General features: G+C 46.5%; 8 protein-coding genes across 8 annotated transcripts; 4 read left to right on the top strand and 4 right to left on the bottom strand.

The window, feature by feature from the left end:
* The first annotated feature begins 15 nt into the window (after nucleotides 1-15).
* Nucleotides 16-4,214, top strand: C8R40DRAFT_421228 (RNA polymerase II-associated protein). Its single transcript, XM_046235020.1, has 15 exons — nucleotides 16-340; nucleotides 393-503; nucleotides 554-700; nucleotides 755-855; nucleotides 911-1,084; nucleotides 1,132-1,338; nucleotides 1,392-1,590; nucleotides 1,642-2,238; nucleotides 2,290-2,867; nucleotides 2,915-3,052; nucleotides 3,101-3,252; nucleotides 3,309-3,519; nucleotides 3,569-3,877; nucleotides 3,937-4,010; nucleotides 4,063-4,214. The coding sequence occupies exons 1-15, from the start codon at nucleotides 109-111 to the stop codon at nucleotides 4,109-4,111; spliced, it is 3,279 nt and encodes a 1,092-aa protein (XP_046083901.1). The 5' UTR covers nucleotides 16-108; the 3' UTR covers nucleotides 4,112-4,214.
* A 103-nt stretch (nucleotides 4,215-4,317) lies between these two features.
* Nucleotides 4,318-5,627, bottom strand: C8R40DRAFT_1051442 (thaumatin-like protein; the record flags this gene model as incomplete). The annotated part of the gene is made up of 10 exons (XM_046224706.1): nucleotides 4,318-4,430; nucleotides 4,492-4,575; nucleotides 4,635-4,721; nucleotides 4,787-4,879; nucleotides 4,949-5,015; nucleotides 5,071-5,166; nucleotides 5,219-5,288; nucleotides 5,354-5,403; nucleotides 5,460-5,466; nucleotides 5,530-5,627. The coding sequence occupies 10 exons, from the start codon at nucleotides 5,625-5,627 to the stop codon at nucleotides 4,318-4,320; spliced, it is 765 nt and encodes a 254-aa protein (XP_046083902.1).
* A 750-nt stretch (nucleotides 5,628-6,377) lies between these two features.
* Nucleotides 6,378-6,991, top strand: C8R40DRAFT_1000018 (uncharacterized protein; the record flags this gene model as incomplete). Its single annotated transcript, XM_046222739.1, has 2 exons — nucleotides 6,378-6,546; nucleotides 6,627-6,991. Coding segments are annotated over 2 exons (534 nt in total), but the record flags the coding sequence as incomplete, so codon positions are not given.
* A 1,418-nt stretch (nucleotides 6,992-8,409) lies between these two features.
* Nucleotides 8,410-11,979, top strand: C8R40DRAFT_1173209 (uncharacterized protein; the record flags this gene model as incomplete). Its single annotated transcript, XM_046231987.1, has 3 exons — nucleotides 8,410-9,013; nucleotides 9,066-9,680; nucleotides 9,749-11,979. 3 exons carry the CDS (start codon nucleotides 8,410-8,412, stop codon nucleotides 11,977-11,979), a joined length of 3,450 nt encoding a protein of 1,149 aa, XP_046083904.1.
* Nucleotides 11,980-14,005: 2,026 nt separating this feature from the next.
* Nucleotides 14,006-14,857, top strand: C8R40DRAFT_421584 (uncharacterized protein). The gene is made up of 3 exons (XM_046235021.1): nucleotides 14,006-14,233; nucleotides 14,294-14,663; nucleotides 14,725-14,857. The coding sequence occupies exons 1-2, from the start codon at nucleotides 14,159-14,161 to the stop codon at nucleotides 14,660-14,662; spliced, it is 444 nt and encodes a 147-aa protein (XP_046083905.1). The 5' UTR covers nucleotides 14,006-14,158; the 3' UTR covers nucleotide 14,663; nucleotides 14,725-14,857.
* An 82-nt stretch (nucleotides 14,858-14,939) lies between these two features.
* C8R40DRAFT_1254879 (ferritin-like domain-containing protein) lies at nucleotides 14,940-16,433 on the bottom strand. Its single transcript, XM_046233750.1, has 5 exons — nucleotides 16,150-16,433; nucleotides 15,851-16,085; nucleotides 15,675-15,774; nucleotides 15,502-15,606; nucleotides 14,940-15,444 (listed from the first exon to the last, which is right to left on the bottom strand). Exons 1-5 carry the CDS (start codon nucleotides 16,253-16,255, stop codon nucleotides 15,025-15,027), a joined length of 966 nt encoding a protein of 321 aa, XP_046083906.1. The 5' UTR covers nucleotides 16,256-16,433; the 3' UTR covers nucleotides 14,940-15,024.
* On the bottom strand, nucleotides 16,411-21,848 carry C8R40DRAFT_1115752 (heme peroxidase). Its single transcript, XM_046228570.1, has 28 exons — nucleotides 21,404-21,848; nucleotides 21,289-21,336; nucleotides 21,173-21,229; nucleotides 21,014-21,118; nucleotides 20,775-20,966; nucleotides 20,578-20,722; nucleotides 20,384-20,523; nucleotides 20,207-20,328; nucleotides 20,047-20,140; nucleotides 19,911-19,991; nucleotides 19,689-19,852; nucleotides 19,438-19,640; nucleotides 19,346-19,389; nucleotides 19,248-19,295; nucleotides 19,133-19,198; nucleotides 19,008-19,080; nucleotides 18,881-18,952; nucleotides 18,781-18,824; nucleotides 18,479-18,726; nucleotides 18,226-18,430; nucleotides 18,083-18,163; nucleotides 18,027-18,031; nucleotides 17,841-17,970; nucleotides 17,612-17,780; nucleotides 17,429-17,560; nucleotides 17,244-17,380; nucleotides 16,901-17,182; nucleotides 16,411-16,844 (listed from the first exon to the last, which is right to left on the bottom strand). Exons 1-28 carry the CDS (start codon nucleotides 21,569-21,571, stop codon nucleotides 16,830-16,832), a joined length of 3,270 nt encoding a protein of 1,089 aa, XP_046083907.1. The 5' UTR covers nucleotides 21,572-21,848; the 3' UTR covers nucleotides 16,411-16,829.
* Nucleotides 21,849-22,166: 318 nt separating this feature from the next.
* Nucleotides 22,167-24,371, bottom strand: C8R40DRAFT_1071451 (uncharacterized protein; the record flags this gene model as incomplete). Its single annotated transcript, XM_046226332.1, has 4 exons — nucleotides 22,167-22,242; nucleotides 22,350-23,396; nucleotides 23,418-23,536; nucleotides 23,586-24,371. The coding sequence occupies 4 exons, from the start codon at nucleotides 24,369-24,371 to the stop codon at nucleotides 22,167-22,169; spliced, it is 2,028 nt and encodes a 675-aa protein (XP_046083908.1).
* Nucleotides 24,372-25,115: the final 744 nt, after the last annotated feature.

Raw genomic sequence — 25,115 nt, forward strand, 5'->3', positions numbered from 1 at the left:
GACTGTCGAGAAGTTAGTACCCGAATATTTTGAAGACAACCACCATCACAAAACACGGTCTACACATCCTGACTCTCGTGTTTTAGGCCCTGTGAATGACAAGAAGCTATGGACATTGACGATGAATTCGTTTCAACTGGTCGATCTATCGACATTGAACTTGGCAGTCAGGAAGTTATTACCATCGACCTCGACAACCTTGATTCTAATCCAGAAGACGTTCTTGAACTCCTGAGGGATGGCCAATGTAAAGTGTGGGTCTGGGCAAAGCTTGCTGGTGAATATTGGAGAAGAGGGTATTGTGAGGCCGCGGAGCAGATTGCGAATAACGCTATTGCTTGTATGTTATCGTTTTCTTTGATGGTTTACAAGCCATTGACCCATGTTCTTAGCGTTCAAAATGAACGGAAACGCGGCATCGCTGTCCCCAATCTACTCCTTGCTTGCAAACATTCAAATTGATCATTCTCGGAGAGCTCCGAAGCTAATTCTACCTAATGCTCGTCTGTGGACCTTTTCCCTCCGATTTTTCTGTGTCTCACTGCAAAGACAGGTGAGGACATAATGACCAACCAAAAATCCAAGGAAGAATACCATAGAGAAGCTGCCTCTCTGATCAATGCTGCGTCTAGTTCCGCATCAGAGGCGAGCCAGTCAGGAGAACCAGCAGTCAGCATGGAACTCGCATTCCTAACTCGCGGCACGTTTTCCAGTGGTCATCAAAGCCTCGACTACTCACATAGAATTAATATAGGTATTCAACAACTTGCTACGCGTCACATGGATGAGGCATTGCGTTCGTTCGAAGACGTGCTCGCAACGAAACCTACCAACCTCGTTGCGCTACTTGGCAAGGTCCCTCCCTTCGAGCCTCTCTATGAATCAATTTCCTCAATGAAATAATATGCAGGGCCGAATTCTCTATATGCGTAGAAATTACCCTCAGGCGCTTCAAATTTTTCAGCAAGTCTTGAGATATAATCCACAATGCCATCCAGATCCTCGTATCGGGATTGGATTATGCTTCTGGGCTATGAACAATCAAGCTAAAGCCAAGGCGGCCTGGGAACGCAGTTTGGAACTTGTTCGTTCATTTTTAGCCGTAGGTGGCATCTGCTGAAATGCTTTCAGAATCCTTCGGATTGGACTGCACAACTACTACTTGGCTTGGAGTCAGTAAATTCCAGCAAAGACGGTCATCTCAAGGAAGAAGAGCGCGCGCGCTTATTTCTCAGTGGGACCAAATTGATCGAGAAGGCATTCAATGCCAATCAGAAAAACGCGTCCGCGGCAAACGCTCTCTGCGAAATCTTCGTCCAGAAAGGAGCGTTCAAACGAGTGAGTTCCATCGCATGATTTTCACCATATACAACGTCTTATCTCAGTTTTAGGCGCTCAAACTCGCTGAAAGGACCATTCAATTCGCTGATACCTTGCCCCTTCTCACAGAAGGTTATATACGCGCAGGACGGGTTTCACATGCTGAAGGCAACTTTCTAGCTGCTACACGGTACTATTCCTCAGCAACTGAAGGTCAACCGAAGCACGTACTTGCTGCAATTGGGCTTGCTCAAATGCAGATGAACAATGGTAGGAATCCGCAATTTCTTCGTTTCTTCGGACTGATTAAGACTGGTTTAGATGAACCGGGTGGTGCTATCAACACTCTAGACAACCTTTTGCAGGCTCCGAATCCTCAGAAGTCGCTCGAAGCTACTGTGATGCTTGCTTCGCTTCGCGGCTCACCTAGGCCCGGAATATCCAGCAGCGAGATGGTCCAAGAGCGTGCGCGTGCCCGTGAACTGTTTGACAGAATCAGCAAAACGCTCGAGATCGAAGACGGCAAGGTTAATGGCAGTGGACTGAGCAAGGCCTCACGAACGATTAGTGAAGATATGAATATGCATCTAGAGATCGCTCGGTTATGGCAGGACCAGAATCTTGACCGTTCCTCGAAGGCTCTACAGGAAGCGCTGCAAATCAGCCAGTTATCCGGCACAACTGAACCTCGTCTCTTAAACAATTTGGGAGCGTTGCATCATCTAGATTCAAATTATTCTCAAGCGCTAGGATTTTATGAAGCCGCTTTGATGGAGAGCATGAGCTCTGAGAATGCAGAAATCATCTCGACATCTATTTTGTATAATCTCGCGAGGGTATACGAAGATCAGGAAGAGGTAGAGAAAGCGACCGATGCATATGAAAAACTTTTATCGCGGCACCCGGAATACGTGGATGGCACGTAGATCTTCTTTGTGTCCCTCTCCCCACTAATACCCCCATCTACAGCAAAGATACGGCAGGCTCAGCTACTACACAATATTAAGCGTAACAGCGAAGCTCACGATCTTATCAAAGAGTCACTTGCTTCCCAGAGTAGCAATTTGAATTTACGCGCCTTTTACACCTACTTCCTTGTCCAGACGAACCTTACGAAAAATGCCAAAGACTTTGTATTCACAACACTGAAGGACTTCGACAAGCACGATATTTACTCGTTATGCGCAGCAGGCTGGATCCACTACAATCAGGCTCGTGAAAGCCGTGATACGAGTTCCAAGGGAACAGAAGAACGTCGACGAGGGTTCCAGAGATCTACCGAGTTCTATGAAAAGGCTTTGCAGCTGGATCCTTTTTGCGCCTTTGCTGCTCAGGGCCTGGCCATTGTCACGGCAGAGGATGCTCTAGGCGCGCTGAGTGGTGTTTCGTTATCGGCAGGGGACGAAGCTCAAAGGCGTATCCAGAGTACCCGTGATGCATTGGATGTATTCGCTAAGGTTCGCGAATCTATCAACGATGGTAGTGTGTACCTCAACATGGGACACTGCTATTATGCTCGTGATGAATTTGACCGCGCCATTGAAAGTGTGAGTCATCGTTCCAAGCGTATACTGACTGACTAACTATGAAGTAGTACGAAACCGCTTCAGTACGGTTCTACCGCGGCCAGAACGTGCCCGTCCTCCTATGCCTCTGTCGGTCGTGGTATGCAAAGGCCATGAAAGATCAATCTTACTCTTCTATTAAAACGGCATTGAAATATGCCCAAACGGTGTGCTCTACCTTGTAAATGATTCCTCCAGCTAATTAGTTTTAACAGGCCATTCATATTCAACCCAACGATAAGGCAATACTGTATAATATTGCCATGATACAACAGAAGTCAGCTGAGATGTTGTTCTCCTTACCTCCTGCAAAGCGCACACTGAAGGATCTACAACGAGTTATTGAGATGGCACAGCACGCCCATAAGTTTGTGCCGTCAACCCTTTCGTTATCGACTCTCGTTTGAACTTCACATTTCTTAGGTTGTTTGGCGCCCTAGCTTCTGATAAGTCGCAGCAGGTACCATACAGCCGCGACATTGCAGATCAACGACGAAAATACGGAGAGAACATGCTACGAAAGAAAGATGATCATATATCTTCGCAAACGAAGCATGAAGGGGAAACGCAGGCTAGACTGGACTCTGCCAGGCAAATTCGTTTCGAAGAGAGGCAGCGGCAGGAAGCGGTGGAGGTAAGTTTTGAGAAGTAACTTTTGACAACGCAACTTCAACTCTGCTCAGAAAGAAAAAATGGAAGCTCTTCGGAAGGAAGCCGAGAAGTTGGCACAAGAACGACGATTGGCTAGGGAACAGGCTCTTGAATGGACGCGTGAGGCACGAATGAACGAAAGTGACGAAGAGAAGGAAAAAAGACCGAAGAAGGCTAAAAAATCCAAAGGTGATGGAACCGGTAGCGGTGACGAGGGTGATGCACCAAAGAAGAAACGCCGAGGTAAAATCAGGAAAGCCAATGGCGAACCTACTGAGGAAGGTGAAGAGCCCGCAGCCGTATTTTCAGACGAGGATGAGGCTGAGAGGCCTACAAAGAAGGTGTGTATCTGCCATCTAGGAATGGACCGCATTTGTTGACTTTTTTTTTTTTTGCAAAGCGCACGAAAAAACGGGTTGTCAGAGACGATGATGAAGACGAAGTGCAGACAGGTCCTCAACGTAAAAAGCAGTTGTAAGTAGTTGCTCGGCTCGAACTTTTTTTCGCTTGCTCACGACATTTGTAGTAAAAGCAAAGAAGTTTTGTCTGATACTGACGACGAAATGGAGGGATGATAGTGTGCTCTACTTCTTGAACTTGTACCATCTCTGATTGCTTTCGACGTTTTCACAACTTGTTCTAACTTATAGATCTACTTTCATTCTTATATATAACTAATCGAATTTTCTCGAAACATCTTGAAAAAGTTTCTGAGGAGAACGGAGACTCGGAGTTAGTTCTCATCAAGATTAGTGCAGTAGCCGTATATAACCAAATTACTTCAAGGACAAAATGTGACAGCATAATCTGCATTCTGTGTCGAGTCGCACGTCCACAAAGCAGTTTTACTTGACTCGTCGTATGCGTATGCGTACGCGTTCTTGCATCCGTTTTCTGCGAATAAATGATGAGCGCTGAGTAGCCATGGTTGATTATACACAAAAACTAAACATACTGAAGTAGTCGTAGAACTGTACACCACTTGGAGGACACGTTGCGGGTACGTTATGAGATCCACTGCAGCAGTTGGGGGAATTTTCTGATAAAACAGTTCTTTTGTTTATCGGGCGATTTATAGTTGGTTACTAAAAGGCTTACGAGGGTCCCCATCGAGGTTTGCATCGCAAGCAGATTTGCATCCAACAACAGTACCTGAGGCATCTTTGAGCTGCAGCTGAGCGGGGCCTATGTTCAGTAATACCGCGATATAAATGACATGTTAATTCAAGATTTGTACTAGTACAACTCACAGTTGGGGTTCAAATCGGTGTTACAATCGATGGCTTGACATCCTGCGGTAGGCACAACGGACATAGGAATGTTGAACCCATCCACCATAGAAACTGACACAGAACCGCGATGTAAGTAACGGCAAGCACAGCTATTCATACCTCTAGGGTTGATGAGCTCACCATCGTAGTTATCGGGACTCCCGTTCTTTCCGAGTGTCCATTCAGCAACGGTTACAGGTGGAACACCCTAGCCGCATGGATATCAGCGACCTCCCGTAAACATAACTACATACTAGACTTACAGTGCCGCTGTGTTCATCGCACAAAAGCCCACCATTGCATCCACCCGTGGCACAAGAACTTGCGTTGGGCTTCGAGAAGTCACAGTCAGTCCTTCCCTGTTTGTGCTTGTGAGAAAAGGAGAGTGAAATATAACGCCAGGACACTCACCCAGATGCGACCAGATTGCCAATCATCGGGAACAGTGAATGTTGACGTGTTTCCTGGAGCCGCTTCCCAGCTACTCAAAATAACGAAGATCAGAAACTTCCGGTATGATGTTAGATACGGGGAATAATTACATACCCAGTGGGCATAGAAGGTTTGTCGGTACCGACATTCATGTCTGTGAAGATCTATCGCATCGGTCATTATGAAGCCAAAATTCAAGTGCAAAAAATTGAAGCCTTACTGCCGGCCTACACAGAAGCATAAAAAATGAGATATATGGCACAGGTATGTATACGATAGATGCGGATTACCAAACAGTATACTTGCAGTTATTCTTGACAGTAAACGTGCGCGCGGATACTGCAACAAAGGTAGAGAAGAGAGCAGAGATAATGATAGAATTTTTCATCATAGAGTCAAAGAGATGAGTAGATACTCGATGTGGATGACGAAGAAAGAGGGGGATAGGCGTTGGAGGAGGAGGGGCAACTTGTGGGGGTTAGCTGTCCTACGGTCAACCGTAGAGTATTCTGGGATGGAAAAGCGACCAGCACTAGAGAGAAGGCGAAATCCTTCCTGAAACCTTTTATGCAGTCTCCAGCAGCGCATTTCTCGAGCGTGCAGAGAGCGGTAGTACTAGTAAAGTCGAAACCGCGAATGAATAGAGACTTAGCCACAACTATCAAGAACGCACAACAACGGGATCTCTGTCCTGGTTTCATGATACGATAATGTGGTATAGCTAGCTTGGAAAGTTTAATTCACGGCCAGAATACGGACCCGTATGTCTTGACTTTACAATTAGTTGTAAGATGGCAGAAATTGTTGCCATTCGGGATGAAGCTGTTCTTGATATCCGGTATTTGTTATCACAAGGATGAGAAAAGAACAGAACACTATAGCTTTAATTGGTGCATTAGTATCGATGCGAAGAAAAGAAGTAGCAGTCGCGAATCAGACTTCGACCGTACTAGAGTTCGAAGAACGGAAGGAAAGATCACCTCCTTATGCAGAAAAACGAGCCTGCCCAAAGTTTAGATAGTTCGCCCTTATGCATGCCAATTTTTAACGCCGTATTTTCCTTTTAATGATTCCCGACTTCCCACGTGAGTCACGCTTTTCATTGAAACTACCACCATTAACGCCTTACAACTCAAAGATGCTTTCCACTCGACCTATATCGCGCAACGCTGAAAACAACACAAATCGCCATGCTTTTAAGACGCCTTCGCGAGGATTGGCTGAAAACAGACTCGGTACTCTGAAGGGAAAAGGAAAAGCAGGTGTTGGACAGCAGACTCCGTTTCAGACTAAGACTCCATTTCAAAGTAATCTGCCAATCCTCGCTCTTTCCAATTTAGCTTTGTAGACTAATGCCTATGATCCATAGAACCGCTTTTCACTGAAGCAGACACCCAGTTGAAAGGAGGTGTTCGTATACCAGCCCGCCCTTTTCTAGACAAAACGCCTTTTCCGAATCGGATCGTCAACCTGAGTAATGCCAATAACATCCATGCACAAACGCCCTACCTCCATCCTGCTTCCGCCTCTGGTACACCCGATTCTGCTTTACGTCCCAGTTCAACACGAAAACACATCCGTGTCCCGAGGAATTCACAAAAATTCGAGACCCCTTTGAATACGCGGAATCACTGGGATGTGGATTTGAATGATGACAGTGCGGATGATATTGCGGTAGGGTTGCCAGAGTCTGCCCTACCTGAGGAGGAGGATTTTGACGAGATTGAGTACATGGCTCCTAATACTCTTGGTACGTCTGCGCTTTATTCAAGCCCTGTTGCCGTAATACTGAAGCAGTGGCGACTGTATGTAGATCTACCATACCAACCTCCTTTCGACCTTGAGATGCCAGATTACAAGGTCCTCGGGAAAACGATAATGGAGGCATCACGTAACGGCGCGTTTTACGAACCACCAGAATCTCCAGTAGAATTCGAAATTAGAACGGAAGATATTGAGATTTGTGATGTTGCGTTGGATTTCTCGTCTATTTGTGAGTCATTCTCTTTCCTTCCTTCTGTAGATCATAGTTCGTGTACTCATTGTCCTTTTTACATAGCTGACGCAGATCCCTTCTTCGAATTTCCGTACAATAAACTAGCCAATCCTCAGCCGGTGAAACCAAAGCCAACAAGATCGATAATTACCTGCCCGATGCCACTTTCTACTAGAACTAGCATTGTTACTCGCACAGGTGCTTCAGGCGTTCCGAGCTCGGGTCTACGCTCTACTACAGCCACAGTCACTAGCAAGATATCTCATCCAGGCAAATCGACTTCTGTGCGTCCGTTATCCAGGCCTGTTTCTCAAATCGCCACGTCGAATTCCAGAACCACGCTCACACGACCTGTTCCCCGTACGGCGTCGAGAACGGCTGTATCGTCCAAAGGTGGAGAGTCGACCCGTTCTGTTACTGCAGCTACTAACATCGCTCGAGGTAATTCCACTACATCCACTACGGCGGCCTCGAGATCCAGGGCTCGGTCCAATACTACTACGAATGCATCGTCGGTGGTAGGCGCGGTGGCGGGTTTGAAAAGGCCTACCAGTTCTGCCGCAGCTTCAAGTAAAACCACTGTAAGATCTGCCGTCACAACAACTTCTACTACAACTGCTCCTACGTTGAAGAGACCCACGACGTTAGTGCGTCCCAAATCAAGTAGTACTGCAACATTTGCAGTGAAGCCAGCTCGTATTGCGGATGTGGTTGCTCAGGCTCCAGAGTTGGGAGGGGATATCGTCACGTTGGATCGCGTAGAAGAGAGTCTGGATGATTTCATGTTCGATGTTTAAGAGGGATTGAGACTTGGGAATTTGGAAACACCAATATTCAAGAGGATGAAGCCTGGAAGAGAAGATAGATGATGTCGCATAATGAAAGTACTCGAGAGAAACCCCGGAGACACTGGATAATTAGATTAATTGACGGCACGCTGTATTACTATTTCATGTTCAAAATGTACTGTCTTAGGTTTAGTACTGGGTGAACAAATGAAATCGGCTGGAGGTCCAAGTGAAAACGGATGACCGGAAATGAAAACCCGGGGAACCATTGCCTTTTGTGGACATTATTAGGCATCTCTCTTGATTACTCGTAGCCTGTAGGTGTTTTCCGGAACCTCTTTGCTCTCGCACTGCTCACAATAATTCAAGCCTTGTCAGATTGTGATATGACCAGTCGGCAGCTCAAACTTGCTCGAAACGCACATAAATCAGTCTCAAAGCAAGCTCTGGAACTCGAGGACGACTTGGGCTGGAAACACCCAGCAGAGCTGATCTACAGCACAGGCAAATACTGGACTGATAAGAAACTCCTCTATTACTGCCTCGCCAATGCGCTTTCCGTCAGTCTGTCCTCTACGCCTTCGCCTGGCATCTGCTACGTTTCCGACGGGAAGAAGACGGTGGTGGTATCGGAAAGATACCGGATCCCAATCATATATGTTTCTCGATGGCAGTGGACAAAGCTTAAGGGACTTCTGACAGCGAATGAGGAGGAGAAGAACCGGAGGTGGCCGGAAGAGAAATACGAGGTTCTTCACATCGCTCGAGTGTGGAAGATCCTCACTGACGAAGGACCACCAAGTGAATCATTGAAGTCGAGTTATGGTAAAGAGGAAAGGTTGGAGGTAGTCAAGAAATGGAAATGTCATACGCTCGACCGCGTTTTGACTAGGTTTCGTATGGGTTGTTTTTCGTCAGAGCCAACGAGGGTAGAAAAGTTCTGGGATCAGTATAAGGAGAGTGAATACTCGAAGAATGTATTAGAATTTGGTGTGTTTGCCTTCTACATTTTAGGAAATCCAGTTGCTAAATTGGTTTGTAGACTGGCGAAATTGGCTTTCACAACCTCGAGATGGGGTTGCTCTACATGAAACTGACTTTAGCAGTGAACTTAACCCAGAGTACCTCATGCGGGGCTTGGTAGAAATGGATGGAGCTTGGTTGTGGGAAACACCCTCTCAACCGATACCCGATGGAATTCCTGCGTGGTCTCTGAGGGGGACAGCAGGAAGCATGTTTGTACGACAGGCAAGGACATCGACAGCCAAACCTGCCAACAGTGCTGCTGCTAGTGCTAGTGCTCGTGTTGCGTCGAAACCACTATCGGCGGCTTCAGATTCTCAGACACCTCCGAGAGCACGAAGAACTCAAAATACTGCTAGTGCCAGTGCTAGTGCAACAGCACCTTCGCATATAACGTCTTCTTCCGCCAGACCGACTGGTACAGCGCCTACGTTAACTTCGACAAACACTACTTCCGCTCCTGTCACTAGACCCATATACGGTCCTCCTAGACCACCCGCCACGGCTTCACCAGGCTTGAAAAAAGCTTCACTGCCACCAAAGACTGATCGTGGTGAACCAAGCAGTGTCCCCGTTATAACTTCCGCGAAATCATCTAAAAGGAGCTCTGAGATATCAAAATCACAGAAACAAGGTACGGCTCCCTTTGTAGTACATCCACAAAGAACTCAAGCTAATTTTTTAACCGACCGGAAATCGCAGTCGAAGTCAAAACTTCTGCAAATATCACAGGAGATTCGATATCCGTAGTCTTGCAAAAGCCAAAAACAATATCGAAAAAATCAAACAAAAATACGATCTTGACTTCAACGAATGCTTCGAGTGCTCCGATCCCGTCTCCTCCAGCTTCCATGTCTACGTCTACTAGGGGTCATCGACCTGTGATTTCGACACCGTCTAGTCTAAACACAGTTGTCTCGAGTGCTAGTCCAATACCAACTCCCGCTCCTACGCCCACACCCTCTATGCAATCGATACCCCCGTTGTTTCCGTCGAATGACGCTATGGAGCCCGCTTCCTCGTCCAAAATCAAGTCCAAATCTACTCCCACTGTCCAAGTTCCTTCCACCAGTTCTAATTATAATTCTCCCACTCTCACTACTACTGCTATCAATAGTACTAATCATCCTCTATGTGATCCCCAAGTACTAGCACACGAAACAAATGCTAGCATTAGCGTCAGTATGCCAAAACGCCAGAGTCCCGATAACTCATCCGCAAGCTCCAGTCGAATCCAAACACCAATTACACCCTCCCAGACGTTTGTTATTCCTGTTAATCCTAGGGATGTTAGGGATTTAACAATTGTGACGAACACGAGCCAGAGTGATAGTGAAGGAACAGTGAAATTTGATATTGACACGAATGGCGCGAAAATGAATGACGATGAGGGCACTCGGACTGCGACAATCTCGTCTGATCGAACTCTCCCTTCGGCTCCTCTTCCTCTACAGAATTCTCTATTGGGTGGATCTTCCCGCGATCTTCCTCCTCACCCTCGCCCATCACTTCATCATCCCGTTCCTCGTTCCTACAACGTCGTGTCCCCTCATCCTGTGCCTCCGTCCGTTACTTCTCCCGTTACTGCAGTTGTTCCATCCGTTGATTCCATATCATCGTCGTCGTCAGAATCGTCAGAACCTCCCTCGAAACCGTCCTCCATTTCACAAACATCTGCTACAAAGTCGAATGCATTGACGGTCGATCTCACTTCCCCTGCGAATGCGATACAAAATGGTGACCAAAGACCGGCAAGGAAAACGAGTAAAATAAGTAACTCGGTGAATCCACTGAGTCCACCTGTATACACCGATTCACCGTCGGACGCTGCTGCATCTGTTCTTACCATTCCTTCAACACAAAGTAACTCCACCACCACCACCACAGGAACTTCCACCATCACCACATTTAACGACGTCCCCACCACCAGTACGGGCGACACGGGCGAAAGGGACTTGAAGGGATTAAAAGACGATATGAGGATGAGGAACATCGACGACTCTGCTAAATCCACTAAACCTACTCGACCGAACGGACGCGAAAATGGGAGTGGCACTGGAGCTGGAGTTAAACGCAGTGGGTCACCACTTGAAAAACCTGGTCCCTCGAAGATCCAACAAACACCGCGAAATTTCCAGCATCAAAGCGCACCTGTCTCTCCTCCTCATCCACCTTCTCATCCAAGTTCTTCTCCTCATTCTCTTCCCTTGTGTGATATTCCTTCTCATTCTTCCCATCTCACACCAGACACGTCGGAAACGTTCACGGAGATTCCTGGATTAGGGAACTTTCCTATGCCTCCTTCCCCGAAGCTCAGGATAGTAGAAATTCCTCCTATCAATACTCATGGTTCTACAACAACTACAACCGAGGTACTGAGAAATACAGTTCCGATTATAAAAGTCAAAAGGACTATGGATGCGATGGATACCTCAATGGATACGTCAAAATCTGAAACGAAACCGATGACGAGCCTCATAAGACCTTCCATTTCTGTTACTTCTTTCCATCCCAATGTCGAACCGCAACCCTCGTTGGATTTCTTGAATTCAAATGGAAACGCGACAATGAATGGAGGCCTCTCCTCGACTTCAAGTAGTTTAAGATCGAGCACAACTATGTCTCTACATGATTCCCTTACACCTTCGGTGCCTCTTGAACATCTCATTCGCGCGCAGAGGAAAGGGGGAAATAAAAATCAGGCCCGAAGCCAGGGTTATACTATGAAAGGCGAATCAAAACCAGATTCAGCGGAGTTGGATGCAGATAGATTTGAGGGTTCTGGATCTATGGGCAATAAGGAAGTAGGGAGAACTAATGGAACCGGTTCAACTGGTTCAACAACAGGATCAGGTTCATCGTCAACGCCGTTTTCGTTATCCCGTCATACCCTCGCGCATCTACTGGGTGAACCTTCAAATTTCTCCTATTAAGTAGCTTGTATATATCTATTTCTATGCCTATATATGTAGTCTATCTATCATCTATCTTGAACCTCTTCACCGACGATCTTTGTAAATAGGTAGTCGTAGTTTTAGTCGGACACACAACGCAGGTGGAAGTTACACTGAACAGTGAACACGATTCCTTTCCAGCCTACGCTGTTCCAACTTTCTCAATAAATCTGAAGGCATTATCGGACCATGACCGCGTTGGATCCCAGGGTGTCTTTATTTGGCAACACATGTCAAGTCGTCGCAGTGTAGCAGAGTGTAGCCAAAGCATCTGGTTTCCAATTGATGGTTGTTTGTCAGAGTATATGCAGAAAAGTCTCCGTAAATATTTTTTGCAGGCAAGAAACGCGTTTTGGATATGTAGACGGTCGTAACATTGTTATTTTCTCAAGATCAACCTGAACGCGCGACAAATTGTCTCTTGATACTCAAGCGCGCAAGATTACTTGATATAAGGACATACTATGAATTCAAGATAATGCATGTCTAGCGTGCCTATACATACATATATCAAGCCAACCACTTTGGACAGGATACTGGAAAAGCCATATACATGTGATGCATGAGAAACATGCATTTCTTACTTGCACGTTGACTGAGGACTGTCGATTCTGGAAGTATATTCTTCAAGGGCCGTGGGGGGGCTCACCGCATGTTTGACAACTGATTTCGAGGATGAGTGATCATCGAGCAACGAGGAAGACACGAAAGGCAACATACTTCTGGTTTGTTCGTAGTAGGGCCATAGGAGATGCAGACCCATGATATTTGCCCTGATCATCCTTCGGACACATCACCCACCCCTCCTTGTCCACAACGTGCGGAAACTTCCCATCTATCCAATGTGTCATGCCGGCTTCGAAGTGGAGAACGGACTCCAATTTGTCGGGGGAATAATCGCCATCGAATGAAACTGTGACTTTGCGACCTGGGGCATCATGTATCTGCTTCAGGAAGCCTTCAACACAGTCTTTTGCTGCTTTATTGACCTCCTCATTTGATGCAGATGGTGCAGACTTTTTGAACTTGACAATGTAGACGTTTTCGTGCTCGGGGTCAACCTAGGGTGAAGGAAGGGTAGGTATAATGGATGAGTATATAATGCTTTGATTACGCACTCGCATGGGAAATGCACACGCAAAGGACAAGAGCCCCAAAAAGATGGCACTTAGATACAGTGGAGCGAAACGCATGATAGTCACTTGAAGTCGAGCAGCGAAGTGCGATGGGAAAATTTGAGAATGTCACTGCAAAAAAAAAGTTCAGCAAGGTGAGCTTCTGCTGCAAGCGTTAAAAGACATACGGTGGAGGATATAGAGCAATCTCTTCTTTGACCAGCAAAGACGAAAAATTTTTGTTGACTAGGACCAGCAGTTGAAGAGAAAATGTTTGAGCCGCCTCTACTTATATGAACCCAGCACGTTCCTAGAAGTCCTGAACGAGCATAGCTTTTGAGTCACTTTCCTCGAGGATCCACATGGTGCTGAGAGTAATAAGGAGTAACAACAGATGGTGAAGCAAAATGATTTATTTGACCATTCAAACTCCGCTTCCCACTAACCCTATTATACTTATAGAGCTGCGTATCGGACCATCCTCCTGTCGCGTTAGACCGCTGGGGGATGTTTGCTATGTATGTAGGATGTGCGCTTCAATATTTTGGACGCGATAAGCCCCGATGAGCCCCCGTCGGGAACCAGCAGGAACCAAAGTCGTTTATTACTATACTCGTAGTACCACAAGATATCACACTGTCCCTACATTTGCAAGCATCGCAAGATTACTGCAATAAATGCTACGCTGTATAAGGTGGGTTCTTGCAGGAACTTTTAGTGCCTCCTTGACGATTTACGCACCAAATTCTACAGGATATTTATCAAAGCTATGTCTATTCGCCGACGGTGCTAGATGATACTGTATGATAGTATGATGGTAATGTCTTGATGAATGTATTCGGATGTCCTATAAGAGCTTGAATCTGTCCATATTCGTCCCTCCAACTGCTGGTCAAGAACATCTTCTCTTTGCTGGCCAAAGAAAAGACTGCTGAACACAGGCTCGCTCGACTTGTCTCCTTAACCTAACCTCTAAATACCGTTCCCTTCAACCTCGCTCGACGTTTCTTCTGAGCTCAATTTTTCTGTCACCTTTTACCATAATGCGCTTCGTATCTTTTTGTCTCGTGGCCCTTATTCTTGGGCTCTTTGCCGTCGTTCATGCCACGCCTGTTAACGTGAGTACCCTAATTTTCCTTCTCTCAAATACCCCTTCTCTCCCCTTCTTTTATTCACAGACGACGCCAACCTCCCATGCCTTACCACCTGCACCCACACCTACAGTCACGCAGTCCGGCTTGCTCACCATAACCTATACCAATGGTGCCGGTGAACCGGTAGATCGAGAGGCTAACACGGAGGCAAAGGAAATGCTTGAAGGGTATTTCAAGCAGCAATATCCCGACCTAAAAATTGTCTGTAGTTTTACCAACTCGTATAACAAGAAGGAGGGCTCTATCCAGTTTCACGCGAAGGGTGAAGCGCTGTTGAATGGTAAGACGATTGCGGTTGCTGATTTCGACGGTTGGGTGGCATCAAGGCTTGTCAGAGGCAAATATGTTGGGGCCGACAAGCTTAGTCGAGAAACCACTATGAAAAGTAGATGAGGTACGAACTAACCCCAATCGCCCCTTCCTCGTTCCTCATCAATACGTTACTCGTGCCTTAGGCCTCAGACCTCACTTACCGTACTATTCTTCGTGTCCGAGTCACTCGACGTCAAGCATCGATGTCATATTATCGCCCAATCCGAATCACAAAAGTTCTGCGCGCGCGATGGATCTCCTTGGAAAATGGTCCAAGTAGATAGTTTGGGTATTCATAGTTCCAGTCTAGTCGAGTATCGTGTTCCTTCACAACGAAGAGCTATATTCACAAGAAAGAAGTGTTACATTCGCGTGAAGAGCTAGTTATAGTTGGCGATTCAGATACAAAAATGATTGCAATGATACATGGCCAGGGCCAGTCCTCATCCCAATCTACCTTCCGCATCGAAACCAAACCTGATCAGAGCAGGCCCTGCAACAATTGCTTTGTCCGTGCCATGGTCAGCATCGGTGGTAGTGATGACCACGAAAACATCTCCACGGACATTCTCTGGAATCTTAACCCGAGCAGGTCCTTGGCCCTCCTGCACAATCACTGGAGCAAACAGCATGCCGGCGTTAGAAGTGAGAAAGTTAGCGGACAACGAGGCGGAGGTTGCCTCGGAGGTATAATTTTCTGGGTATGCAAATGTCAACAATGCGATTTCATTCGGATGTGCGCTGTTGGAGATGGTGAGAGGAGGGTACGGCTCGGGCAGGAGAGAGTTCTCGGAATTTTGAAATGGACAAGATTCGATGAAGGGTGAGACGAGGGTAAGCACTTGGCCGCAGTTGAGGGGTACCTGATATCAACTGACTTTAGAGGATGATGAAGGGCGAAACGAGTGGCATGTACGTACTCCGAAAGCTCCGCTCCAGGCAGACACTTTTCGTACAGAGGAATCAATCCAACCCGAATGGCGAGCTTCAATTGCGAACATAGCTCCACTTGCAGAGATGTATCGCTGAAGGTAGAATTTTTAGGTTATTATTAGGTTTTCATAGAATCCAGAAGCGAAGGAGGATATGATACCTCGTCCGTAAGCATTGCAGAAGCGCCATGATAAGCCGCAGTCCCGATGGTTTCGAGTTTTGATGCCAGTTCTACGAACGATTTTGGATCGCTATACGAGCTGGGGAGAATCAAATCATTTAAATCGTAAGACTTGATTTAGCGCAAATTCAAGGCGATTTGAAACGACGACGTACAAGTCGTATACACAACGCTCGACTGGTTTCCCACCGGCCTCGCTCACCACGCTTTTCAAAAACTCCACATGGGCTTCTTCATGCTCGAGAATTTCTTGTAAACGACCGTACATCCAAGGCTCCAGGCCATTATTAACAAAGTCTTGCACGGAAAAGCGAGATAGTCCTTCAATGTACAAGGCATCCTCAAGGTGCTCAATGTGTAAAGCGCAGTTTAGAATTTGGATCTCGGCCTCTGCAGATGAATGGAACAGTTGGAATGTGTAGAGATTTGGGCGATAGAGTATGAAATAACGCACCACTTACAGATGAGCTGTTCGTAGCACTGATGTCCAAGAATAAGAGCTGGGCGACGACGAATGCGAACGCAAATTGTATGAAGGTCATAAATAGTTGTCGAGTCATGGAGAGTTCGTGAATTAGAGATGAATGATTGATTCAATTTTGTTCAACAATCTTGAACGAAGTCGACCCAGTCGTTAAATTTTGCGTGTTGAGACCGTTGCTTGGGGTAGAGGTGGGATAGATACAGATACAAACAGAAAAAGAGTAAAGTCCATGGCGAGATTAAGGCAGAATGCGGAGGCAATTTAGTGCACAAATTAGGAAAGATGACTTCCGCTTTTAGACGCCTCGTGACTATTCACCCTAAATTATGGTTTAGACTTCATAGTCAGACAAAAGGCTCATAATATTCCCGCTTGTACGCTCCTTTCACAGGCTTGCCAAAGGGTCACAGGGGTGTCCAAGATCATGAACTGCATAATTTGAGTCATATCGAAAGAAGTTGCCCTACATACTGAGTATAAATTATCTTTTTACTAGGCCTCCGCCGCCGTCATACTTCTGAATGTATATCATCCCCTGCTCATACATTAGTGAGATAGAGCCTGTGTCGGCTGCATGTTTTTAAGGTGACATGGTAAGGTCTACGAGTAGGGATAGATATTCGGGTAACACGACCATACACGACAAGCAATCATGCATCGTCGTACTGTGACAAGTAGATTTCAGTGCCTTTTCAACTGCAAAGAGGCAAATGAAGCTTACCACCAAAAACATTGACCCGGGCCAACTGGTAAGAATACCATTTGGTTTCAGATATACGTTTGTTTCCGTCTCATCCTTAATAACGGTGAAGCCACCAAGCCTTCCAGCATTGCCATCTGCACGACGAATATTCTTCAGACTGAAAACAACCTTGACAATTTCAGCAATGGTCTGCTCCGCATAGGTGACACCAGGACATTGGTGATAACCTGTCCCGTTCAAGTTGTAAGCTGATTGCGGACGAGTAGGGTCCACCTTCAATGGGTCAGGGAATTCGGCCGGCTGCAAAGGGAATCATTAGTTATCATTAGCTAAAGAGCATACTGCAGCTGAATAATCATACGTTTCGGTGAGCATTCTTGAAGCTGGCCCAAATCCTGTCACCCGCTTTTACAGCAAGAGGTTCCAAGCCGGGACCTTGAGGGATGACTGTGTCTACGACAGCGTCTCTGTAAAGACCCGTGTACTGCGGGTTGAGCCCTGGGTAGAGTAAGAGAATTGCACAATCACAGTCACGAATTGACTTACTCATTGCCTCCCTGACATATCCGCGCAAGAGCTCTGTGCTTTTATCATCCGAAGCCTTGGCCAGCTCAATTATCTTGGCACGTTCTGGGGCACGCTCATCATCGAAGTAGAAATCGATGACGTTAACGGCAGCTGAAGCTTAATTAATATAGATCATGAAGCCTAGCAGAGCTATTCCTGTACCTTGGGCATAGTTAACTGAGGATCCTATGGCGAGACTGACGACGTTAGCGACCAGTTCATTCACCGGGCGGCCAGTTCCGGAGAGCGTGCTCAAGAAAGGATAATACGGTTTCGCCGTTGATGGCCAGAAGTAGCCCCTGACACGAGAAGCAACACTGACAAGTGCATTCTGCAAAATTCATCCAATGTTTCAGTAACAGGCTCGTGAGCAGTGATTCAGGCTACGAACCGGAGCACTGCTAGGTGCAACTTCCAAGATGGCTTTTGCAACTAAAGCTTGAACCACTCCGCCGGCTTGGAAAGCCGCCACAGTTAGAGAGAAGAGATGTTCATTATCGCCAAAGCTCAAGAACGTGATTCTAACGGAAAATCGTTGTTTGAATAAGACAACGCGTTCGAAAATACAAGGACCTACGTGAACTGGAATGGGGTAAGTCATCAATCCGGGACAGACAATAGTAGTTATCTCACCAGGAGTGCAAACATATCATATACCTCTTGCTCTGTGTAAACACCAGAAGGATTGTCCTTGGTTTTAACATCGATACCGCACTAGAGCACAATTAGTACAGTTTGGAAAGATCATAGCCATGAAATGGAGGCAGTGGGCTTACCAAACGATCAGCGGCCCAGCGTACGGACGTGGCGTTGATGACATCGTTCACAATGTCGACGTACCTACCCGGAACACCGTCGTACGTCCAAGATTTCTCCTTGATTCTTTGGATGGCGTTTTCACGGTACCACCTTCGGTACGAATCAAGAGAATCCTGGTTAGGGAAAAGCGCATGGAGAGCCAAAGCCTTGTCTGCATCATGCCTAAATGGGTTGAATACCCGTGGAAATTAGGAAATGGTCAACACGTACTTCTTCACATCAGCATCGAAAGCAAGCATGAATCCATAGCCGTTTCCAAGACCCGACATCTGATAAGCTGTGTGGAACTTCGAGGGGTCATTGAAGGCATATTTGATCCCAGTGAACGTGTTTAGCACTTTCGGAATGGGGGCGGCCACTGGCCGGGTGAACGTATAATTCTGTGCGATCTTCTGCCGGGTCAAGCTGTCCTGCATTTTCTGAGGCGTGAAGAAGGGGTAGCATGCATATACAGAGTTCTAAGATAAATTTCATGAGATGAATTCTGCGTTATGTGCAATAGCTGTACTCACGTAGGGATAGTGGCGCGGGAGATGCCTTGTCAGAAGCTTTGGCACTGAGGAGTTCGACGCACATTGAGGGGAGTACAAGGATGACAAGCAAGAAACTTACGATTTCCACCAAGACCTCCGTTGTTAGGATCTCTCATGGTGTCCTGGTATCCCCAGGTAGTAAGATTTGCAGCTGAGGTACAGTGAGACAGTCGGCTTCTTCAAAAGAGTTACGAGTTACCACCTACGAGTGAAATCTGTTGTGTAAAATCTGTCGCCACGAACCAAGGCAATTGCATCGCCCAAGATTGCTCTCGTCATCTAATGGCATTTTAGATTCTGTACGAGCACTCTTCACACATATTAATCATACCGTGTATCCACATGCGAACCGTAGTCCTTCTGAAAGAGGCATCGTGGCTTCGCATTGCAAGCCAGTCTTGAGCAGAGACGTTAGCAGGAGAGAAAAGACGGTGACATAGACTCACGTATAGCTCGAGATTGTCAATGTGAAGGTACAAACGACGAGCAGCATTCTAAGGACTTCGTAAATCATAGACAGGAAGAACACGGCATGGTTACGAACAGCAATTTCAGGGTCAGGATTCCATTCTTCGAATGTGCTGAACGCTGTAATGAATGTCAGTGGCCGCTACAACCAAAACTGTAAGTTCATACTTTTCAGACCCAAGTACTGCCTAAATTCATTCATAGTGCAGACACCCCATTGACGTGCTTGTTGTATTCCAAGGACTTCAATGACCTTGAGTGCGGCAGGTGTACCACGAGCGCGGTAAGCACCAGCAGGATTTTCGGTGGCAGAGTGTAAGATGTCAGCAAGAGCATCATCGGAAAATCGTCCATCAGGGCCACGTATCAAGCTATTTCTCGAGTGAGCGTGAGAACACTAAGCGGGGATTTTCACGAACCCGGAGAAAGTGCGTTTGCTTGGATCAGGATCAAGCTGAGCGAGAATTTTGAAGAACGCTCCTCCGAAATCCGTGGGCGTCAATTCATCAAGAGGCTTGGTGAATGTTGATTTAAAGAAGTCATCCGTCCACTGTTCATCTGCGGCAGATGTAGTCGCGTGCCACTGAGAAGGATGTGAGAAAGCTGAAGGCATCATGCATCATGTCCAGATAGGCACGCACTCGATACAAGACGTTGAACTCGACACTAACGTGGTTGCCTTGTCCACGGGTCACTTCGGTTCCATTTAGATTTGTGATAGGCTGGGAGAGATTACAGGATATAGTCAGGAGAAGAAGACTTGAAGATAACACTCACGTCAAACGCGTTCATGTTCCAACTATTGCCCTCGGAGAGTCCCAAAAATCCGGGAACGTAATCGCCCATGATAAGACTCATGAAGTGACCGCCACTACATGTCAAGGTAGGGGATTGTCAGGAAGGAAGCAGGAACCATGGGATATCCAGGAATTCTCACTTGACGAGCCTAGCAGTCTGGAAAATCTCTTCATCCTGGAGAGCTCGTGCTGTCTCGTCCGATGGAGGTGGATCTGTCCATTTCCCGCGTTCGTTGATCTTCAATAGTGTTTCTGCAATGTACTATAAGGAGATTTGAGTGAGGTCTATCTAAATGAGTATATAGCAATAAACATACGTTGTGGTTTCGAGAAAGAATTACCAGGAGTGCACTAGCAGCCGGAGGTAAGAACAAGAGACGCTCCTCTGAAAACGTATCCGGATAAAGGAGACCACGCCCGGCAGCTTTGTCGCGAACTAAATCTTGAGCAGCTTGATCTGAGGGGCAACACTCAGTCGAAGGAAATTGCGAAAGAGAAGATGGAAACACACTAATTCCATACAATGGGCTCAAATCCAAGTAAGAGCTAGTGTTATTAATATTCATATTCTGGTAATCCGTACGGAACAAACTATGGGTGACGAGGGAAGCGAAGGCGAACGTCAGGCTGGAATTGCCTCCTGGATGATTGACAATCTAACGTTCAAGGTAAGTCGAATTAATTCGCAGGTAAGGCATCAAAACTTACATCACGTCTCTTCAGCAAAGTCTCAAAGACGATATTCGGATCTGGCAACGAGAACGAAGACGAACACCATTTGGATTGGACACTCCTTGCGTAGGGCATACCGGCGCGACCGATGTCTGGTGTTTGTAGGTTGTTCCCCCCACCGTCGGCATGGCGGAAAGAATGAACTTCGCCCATAAGCGCAGCAACAGGCTGCACAGATGATCAGTACTATAAACTCTAGAACAGGGACTGCTTACATGGGGAACAGTGTTATAGAGCAAGCCGATTGCAGCATTGCCTATCTTAACAGCAGCCTCCGAGCTTGCAGGCAACGCGGCCAACACAGTAAGCGCGTCAGCGATCTGCAAGAAATAAAATTAACGACGAATAAATGAATTACTGGAATGACAGTTTACCCCTCCTTTACGGTCATCGACGGCATTTGGATTGATCACTTGGTCGATGAGAGCATCCTATTTAACGATTAAGATCAAGAATTACACCTTCTACTGGAAAGAACACGAAAACATACCGCCATTTTGATGTCAGGCGGACTTGCCTTCGCTTTGATGGTTTGTATCTGTCAAAGACCAATCCACATTAATCACCGCACGACTCTGCCTATGCATTGGTTCTTCAGTACTGACCTCTTGCATGAGGTTCGTGATTCCCGAGTGCGCGTGGGGTGACTGATTTGCATTTGCAGGGACTTGCCAGTCGTAGCGGCCATCCGGCGCAGTAGGCGGGGACCTCGATTTGAGATAGACATCATCTGCACCGAGTTCGAATACCTGAAGAGGAGTGATTTGGGCCATTTGAGATTCAGATGGAAGCAATGGCGTGAGTGGAGGTATTTGTACATTTGTACAAGGTCTTATATATGCATATTTCGCATTTTGGAAAACGAAGCAACGTAGGAAATGAACAAAACGAACAACGGCTGCTAGAATGGGAAACAATCCGTCCTTCAAAGTAGTTCAAAGCCCAACGGCAGCGGATAAGCGGGGACAGTTCGGCGCCGCCCGAAATACATCTTAAAAGCTCTTGAGACGGCGTTTGAGCTTCGGGACCTCTGGACACTAAATAGAAAGCCCTCATGACCTATCAAATCAGCCCAAATTGACATTCATAATGGAATCTTAACCGATAGTGTGACAGAACAAGATAGAACTGGGACAGAACATTTTCGAAGGGTGACTCAGTTTCCATGAGGAATTTCTCCAAAGACTCCGTTCTAACTGCCAAAAACAAGGATGAGATAACGTCTCGACATTGCAAGAAAGGAAAGAGAACGCTCAATTCTTGGAACCGAACACATAGCCAGTACATATGTATTTCGGTAGTCGAGAATTACGTAGAATTATGTGGAAAGGAATTTCAGGCTTCAAGACTTCAAGCTTCAATCGTCATTTAGATGTGGGAAGGAGAAGTTATTTTCTGCCGAAGAGCAAGTGATTGTTTACAACTTGAAGAGGCGCCTAACTTCCTAAAGGCGACGATGTTCAGTATAGTGAATACTGTTAAACATTTGGACTGGTATAAGGCTATGCAGGAGTGTATGCCAGTAAACACATATACCACAACTACACTCACGAACTAGACTCAGTGTCCGAGGTATTTGAATTGGGTTGACCGATGCCGCCCCCCAAGTCTTTATCCTCCTTTGTTTGGTTTTGGCCACTCGTGCCAGTATCCGTACCACTCGAAGTATCAGTGCTGTTGTTCTCAGAATTGGCTTTTCGTTTATCGGCATCTACATCTTCCGAGGTGCTGGGAACCACCAAACCAGGCAGGACATCATACACCATCCCCACCACCTGACTCGTCTCAATCTCCGTCGAGTTCGCCTTGACCGTAACCAGAAGGAAGATATGTGTCCAATGCTTTCCCAAAGGCCCATCACCTGTCGTCCCGTTTCCCGACGCATTACCGAAGAAATACTTGCGGTAAATCTCAGGATGATTTTGAGCGATGAATTTTAGGAATTCCAAACGATTATTTGACCATGCACCCTCCTGAAGAGTCATGTTTGGCTTGAGAACGCCGTTGACAGAGGTGGCAGAACTGGAACTGGAAGTCTGAGTCAAAGTGGCTGTAGATAAAAGTGGCGCAAAAGATACAGCATCCGCAACGTCAGGCTCTGCTGCGAAGTGTGCAGCAGATGCGACTTCTTTCATACCAGGAAGCGATGCGTATTTCCCAGCAGGTTTCCCCGCATTTTTCCCAGAACTTGTCGTGCGAGCAGAAGTACTATCTGCACTTGCGGCGAGCAATAGGGCATTAGATGCTGCCAACGCCCTGCGTTGAATCCGGGACCCTGTCGAAACTATAGCTCGTCTGATCCTTGATCTTCGAGCAGAACCAGTGGCTGTAGCCGTGTGTGCGAGCGAAACGGCAGAAGTTGAGGTTGGCGACTGGGTATTCTGTTTAGAGCTTAAAGAATTCGTGCTCGTGGGAGTCGCAGATGATGAACCGGAATCAGAAGATTCTGTGGGAGAATTGAATGAGATGCTGGTCGACACAGGAGCCTCGTTATTGATACTTGTAGCATATGTGGTACTGTTATCTGTCCCATCATGAAGACTGTGATCCAAGTTCCCGCTGACGTCGGAATTGGAACTGGTAACAGCGACCGACGTACTATTGATAATAATGGCAGACCATGCAGGGGAGTAATGTGCTGAAAGAGAGGAAGGATCGCCAGATGTGATCATGGATAGATTGAAGATGGCGGGGGATTGGTTGATCATTTCCCTTAAAAGCCAGCCTTCCGATGCTATCTGGGGACAAATTAAAGCATCATTCTCAAAATTTTTTGAGCAGAAGTACCTTATTGGCAGTTTCCAGCTTGTTGTACTTAGGCAAGATCTTGGTATAAGAAGCGTTAAGACTAAGATAATTCGTATAGTCTTTAGAGTCGAAACCCGAATGGCTACTTCCTTCACCAGAGTCGCTTCCGTTAAAAGCAGAAGCCGCCCATTCGTCAACCGTCCGCATGGTCAACGCATCAATCAGCTGACCAGAAGAGAGTTGGACTCCAATGTTAGTTGTGGATTCGTTCTTGGCTGCTTTATACGCCTGGACGAGCTTGGCCTGTACAGGCGCAAGGGTCCGCATGGAATTGTAGTAGTCGTCAATAAGTACAGTCTGATTATCCAGACTAGGTAGAGTGTTCGCTACATCAATCAAACATTGAATATAAGTGTCCACCCAGCCGCTATTCCCTGATTTTGCCTGTCCCAAAAGAAAGGCGCGGTCGACAAGTTGACTGAGATCCTTGTTGGACTGTACGGGATCGTTGGCACCAAAAGCCGTAGGAAGGTTGATGCTCACGAAACGAGATTCTGCGTCTGGTCCTATGAGCTGGAGCATACTCTCTACATCATCTCGAATGCTCGGTGATACGGAGGTGGTACCGTTACTTGAAGCGCTCGAGTTAGCGTTATCCCTGGTCGATAGCGTAGATTTATAACCTTCGTGATTAGTGTTTGGGTGACCAGAGATTGTCCGTGGTCGATGAAGCAAAGGAACACCATTAGACAGTTGTATCCAAAAGAGAATGTGAAGAGCAGTCCATGCGAGTCCAATAGTTCTATGAGTAAAGTGCATGTGCATGTATGCTTTCGAGCCAGTCGAAAGAGTTCAAGGAATGGGATGGGCCAGCCACTACAGTTGAGAGAAGAGGAAGACGAATCTGAAAGAGTAGGAAAGGTATAGACTTGTTCAATTAATACTCGTATGCTAGGTTGAAACAACACTCACTGTATATAGACTACTTTCCGTCATCACCGGTAACAGCAAAAAAATAACCAGCGGGGACTTGATGCTTGAAGTGGGTGAGATGAAGCCTGTGAACGTATGTCCGGGTTTCCGGTTGTTCCGGAGATAGCCGGAGCTTCGGACATTGAAGACTTTCGACCAATTACGGCCCTGTTGACCAGTGGCTTCAATCTTTATCAACGCTTGTAAGAAATTACTAGATGATATGATAATGGGTTTTTTGGGAGGCTGATATTTTTCATCGAGCCTGAAACTCCCCGGGCCCTTGGCAGTGCCTGAAACTGAGGTTTGAAAAGTGTGTAGAGTCTACAATAGACTCTTGTAGACTCTTGTAGACTACTCGGTTTTACATATGTCCTTTCGGATTTCCTTGAATTTTTAGTCTGTCCCGGTTTTTCCTGCTGTCAGTGCTGATTCAAAGTCTTGATTAGACGTACTTATCACTATCTGCTATAGCCTATATCAATCCAAAGCTAGTACATAAGGCTCTATCTGGTCGTTACAAAATATGCCAAATCATGTCAGCTTGAATGCGGCCAAGTATACAATTATAGTATGTACTCGCGTATTCAAATGTTG

Source organism: Lentinula edodes (genome assembly GCF_021015755.1).
Source record: "Lentinula edodes strain Le(Bin) 0899 ss11 chromosome Unknown C8R40scaffold_29, whole genome shotgun sequence".
NCBI classification, from domain to species: domain Eukaryota; kingdom Fungi; phylum Basidiomycota; class Agaricomycetes; order Agaricales; family Omphalotaceae; genus Lentinula; species Lentinula edodes.

What these genes read in the sequence shown, in the direction of transcription:
- C8R40DRAFT_421228 (XM_046235020.1), top strand. Translation starts at nt 109, where the DNA reads ATGGACATTGACGATGAATTCGTTTCAACTGGTCGATCTATCGACATT. An exon ending in ACTCGCATTCCTAACTCGCG is followed by an intron (nt 701 to 754) that starts GCACGTTTTCCA and finishes GAATTAATATAG; the next exon opens with GTATTCAACAACTTGCTACG. An exon ending in ATGGCACAGCACGCCCATAA is followed by an intron (nt 3,253 to 3,308) that starts GTTTGTGCCGTC and finishes CACATTTCTTAG; the next exon opens with GTTGTTTGGCGCCCTAGCTT.
- C8R40DRAFT_421584 (XM_046235021.1), top strand. Translation starts at nt 14,159, where the DNA reads ATGCGCTTCGTATCTTTTTGTCTCGTGGCCCTTATTCTTGGGCTCTTT. An exon ending in TTCATGCCACGCCTGTTAAC is followed by an intron (nt 14,234 to 14,293) that starts GTGAGTACCCTA and finishes TTTTATTCACAG; the next exon opens with ACGACGCCAACCTCCCATGC.
- C8R40DRAFT_1254879 (XM_046233750.1), bottom strand. Translation starts at nt 16,255, where the DNA reads ATGACTCGACAACTATTTATGACCTTCATACAATTTGCGTTCGCATTC. An exon ending in CTGCAATGCTTACGGACGAG is followed by an intron (nt 15,607 to 15,674) that starts GTATCATATCCT and finishes TTCTACCTTCAG; the next exon opens with CGATACATCTCTGCAAGTGG. An exon ending in CCTGGAGCGGAGCTTTCGGA is followed by an intron (nt 15,445 to 15,501) that starts GTACGTACATGC and finishes AGTTGATATCAG; the next exon opens with GTACCCCTCAACTGCGGCCA.
- C8R40DRAFT_1115752 (XM_046228570.1), bottom strand. Translation starts at nt 21,571, where the DNA reads ATGGCCCAAATCACTCCTCTTCAGGTATTCGAACTCGGTGCAGATGAT. An exon ending in GGAACATGAACGCGTTTGAC is followed by an intron (nt 19,992 to 20,046) that starts GTGAGTGTTATC and finishes AATCTCTCCCAG; the next exon opens with CCTATCACAAATCTAAATGG. An exon ending in GGTTCGCATGTGGATACACG is followed by an intron (nt 19,081 to 19,132) that starts GTATGATTAATA and finishes AAATGCCATTAG; the next exon opens with ATGACGAGAGCAATCTTGGG.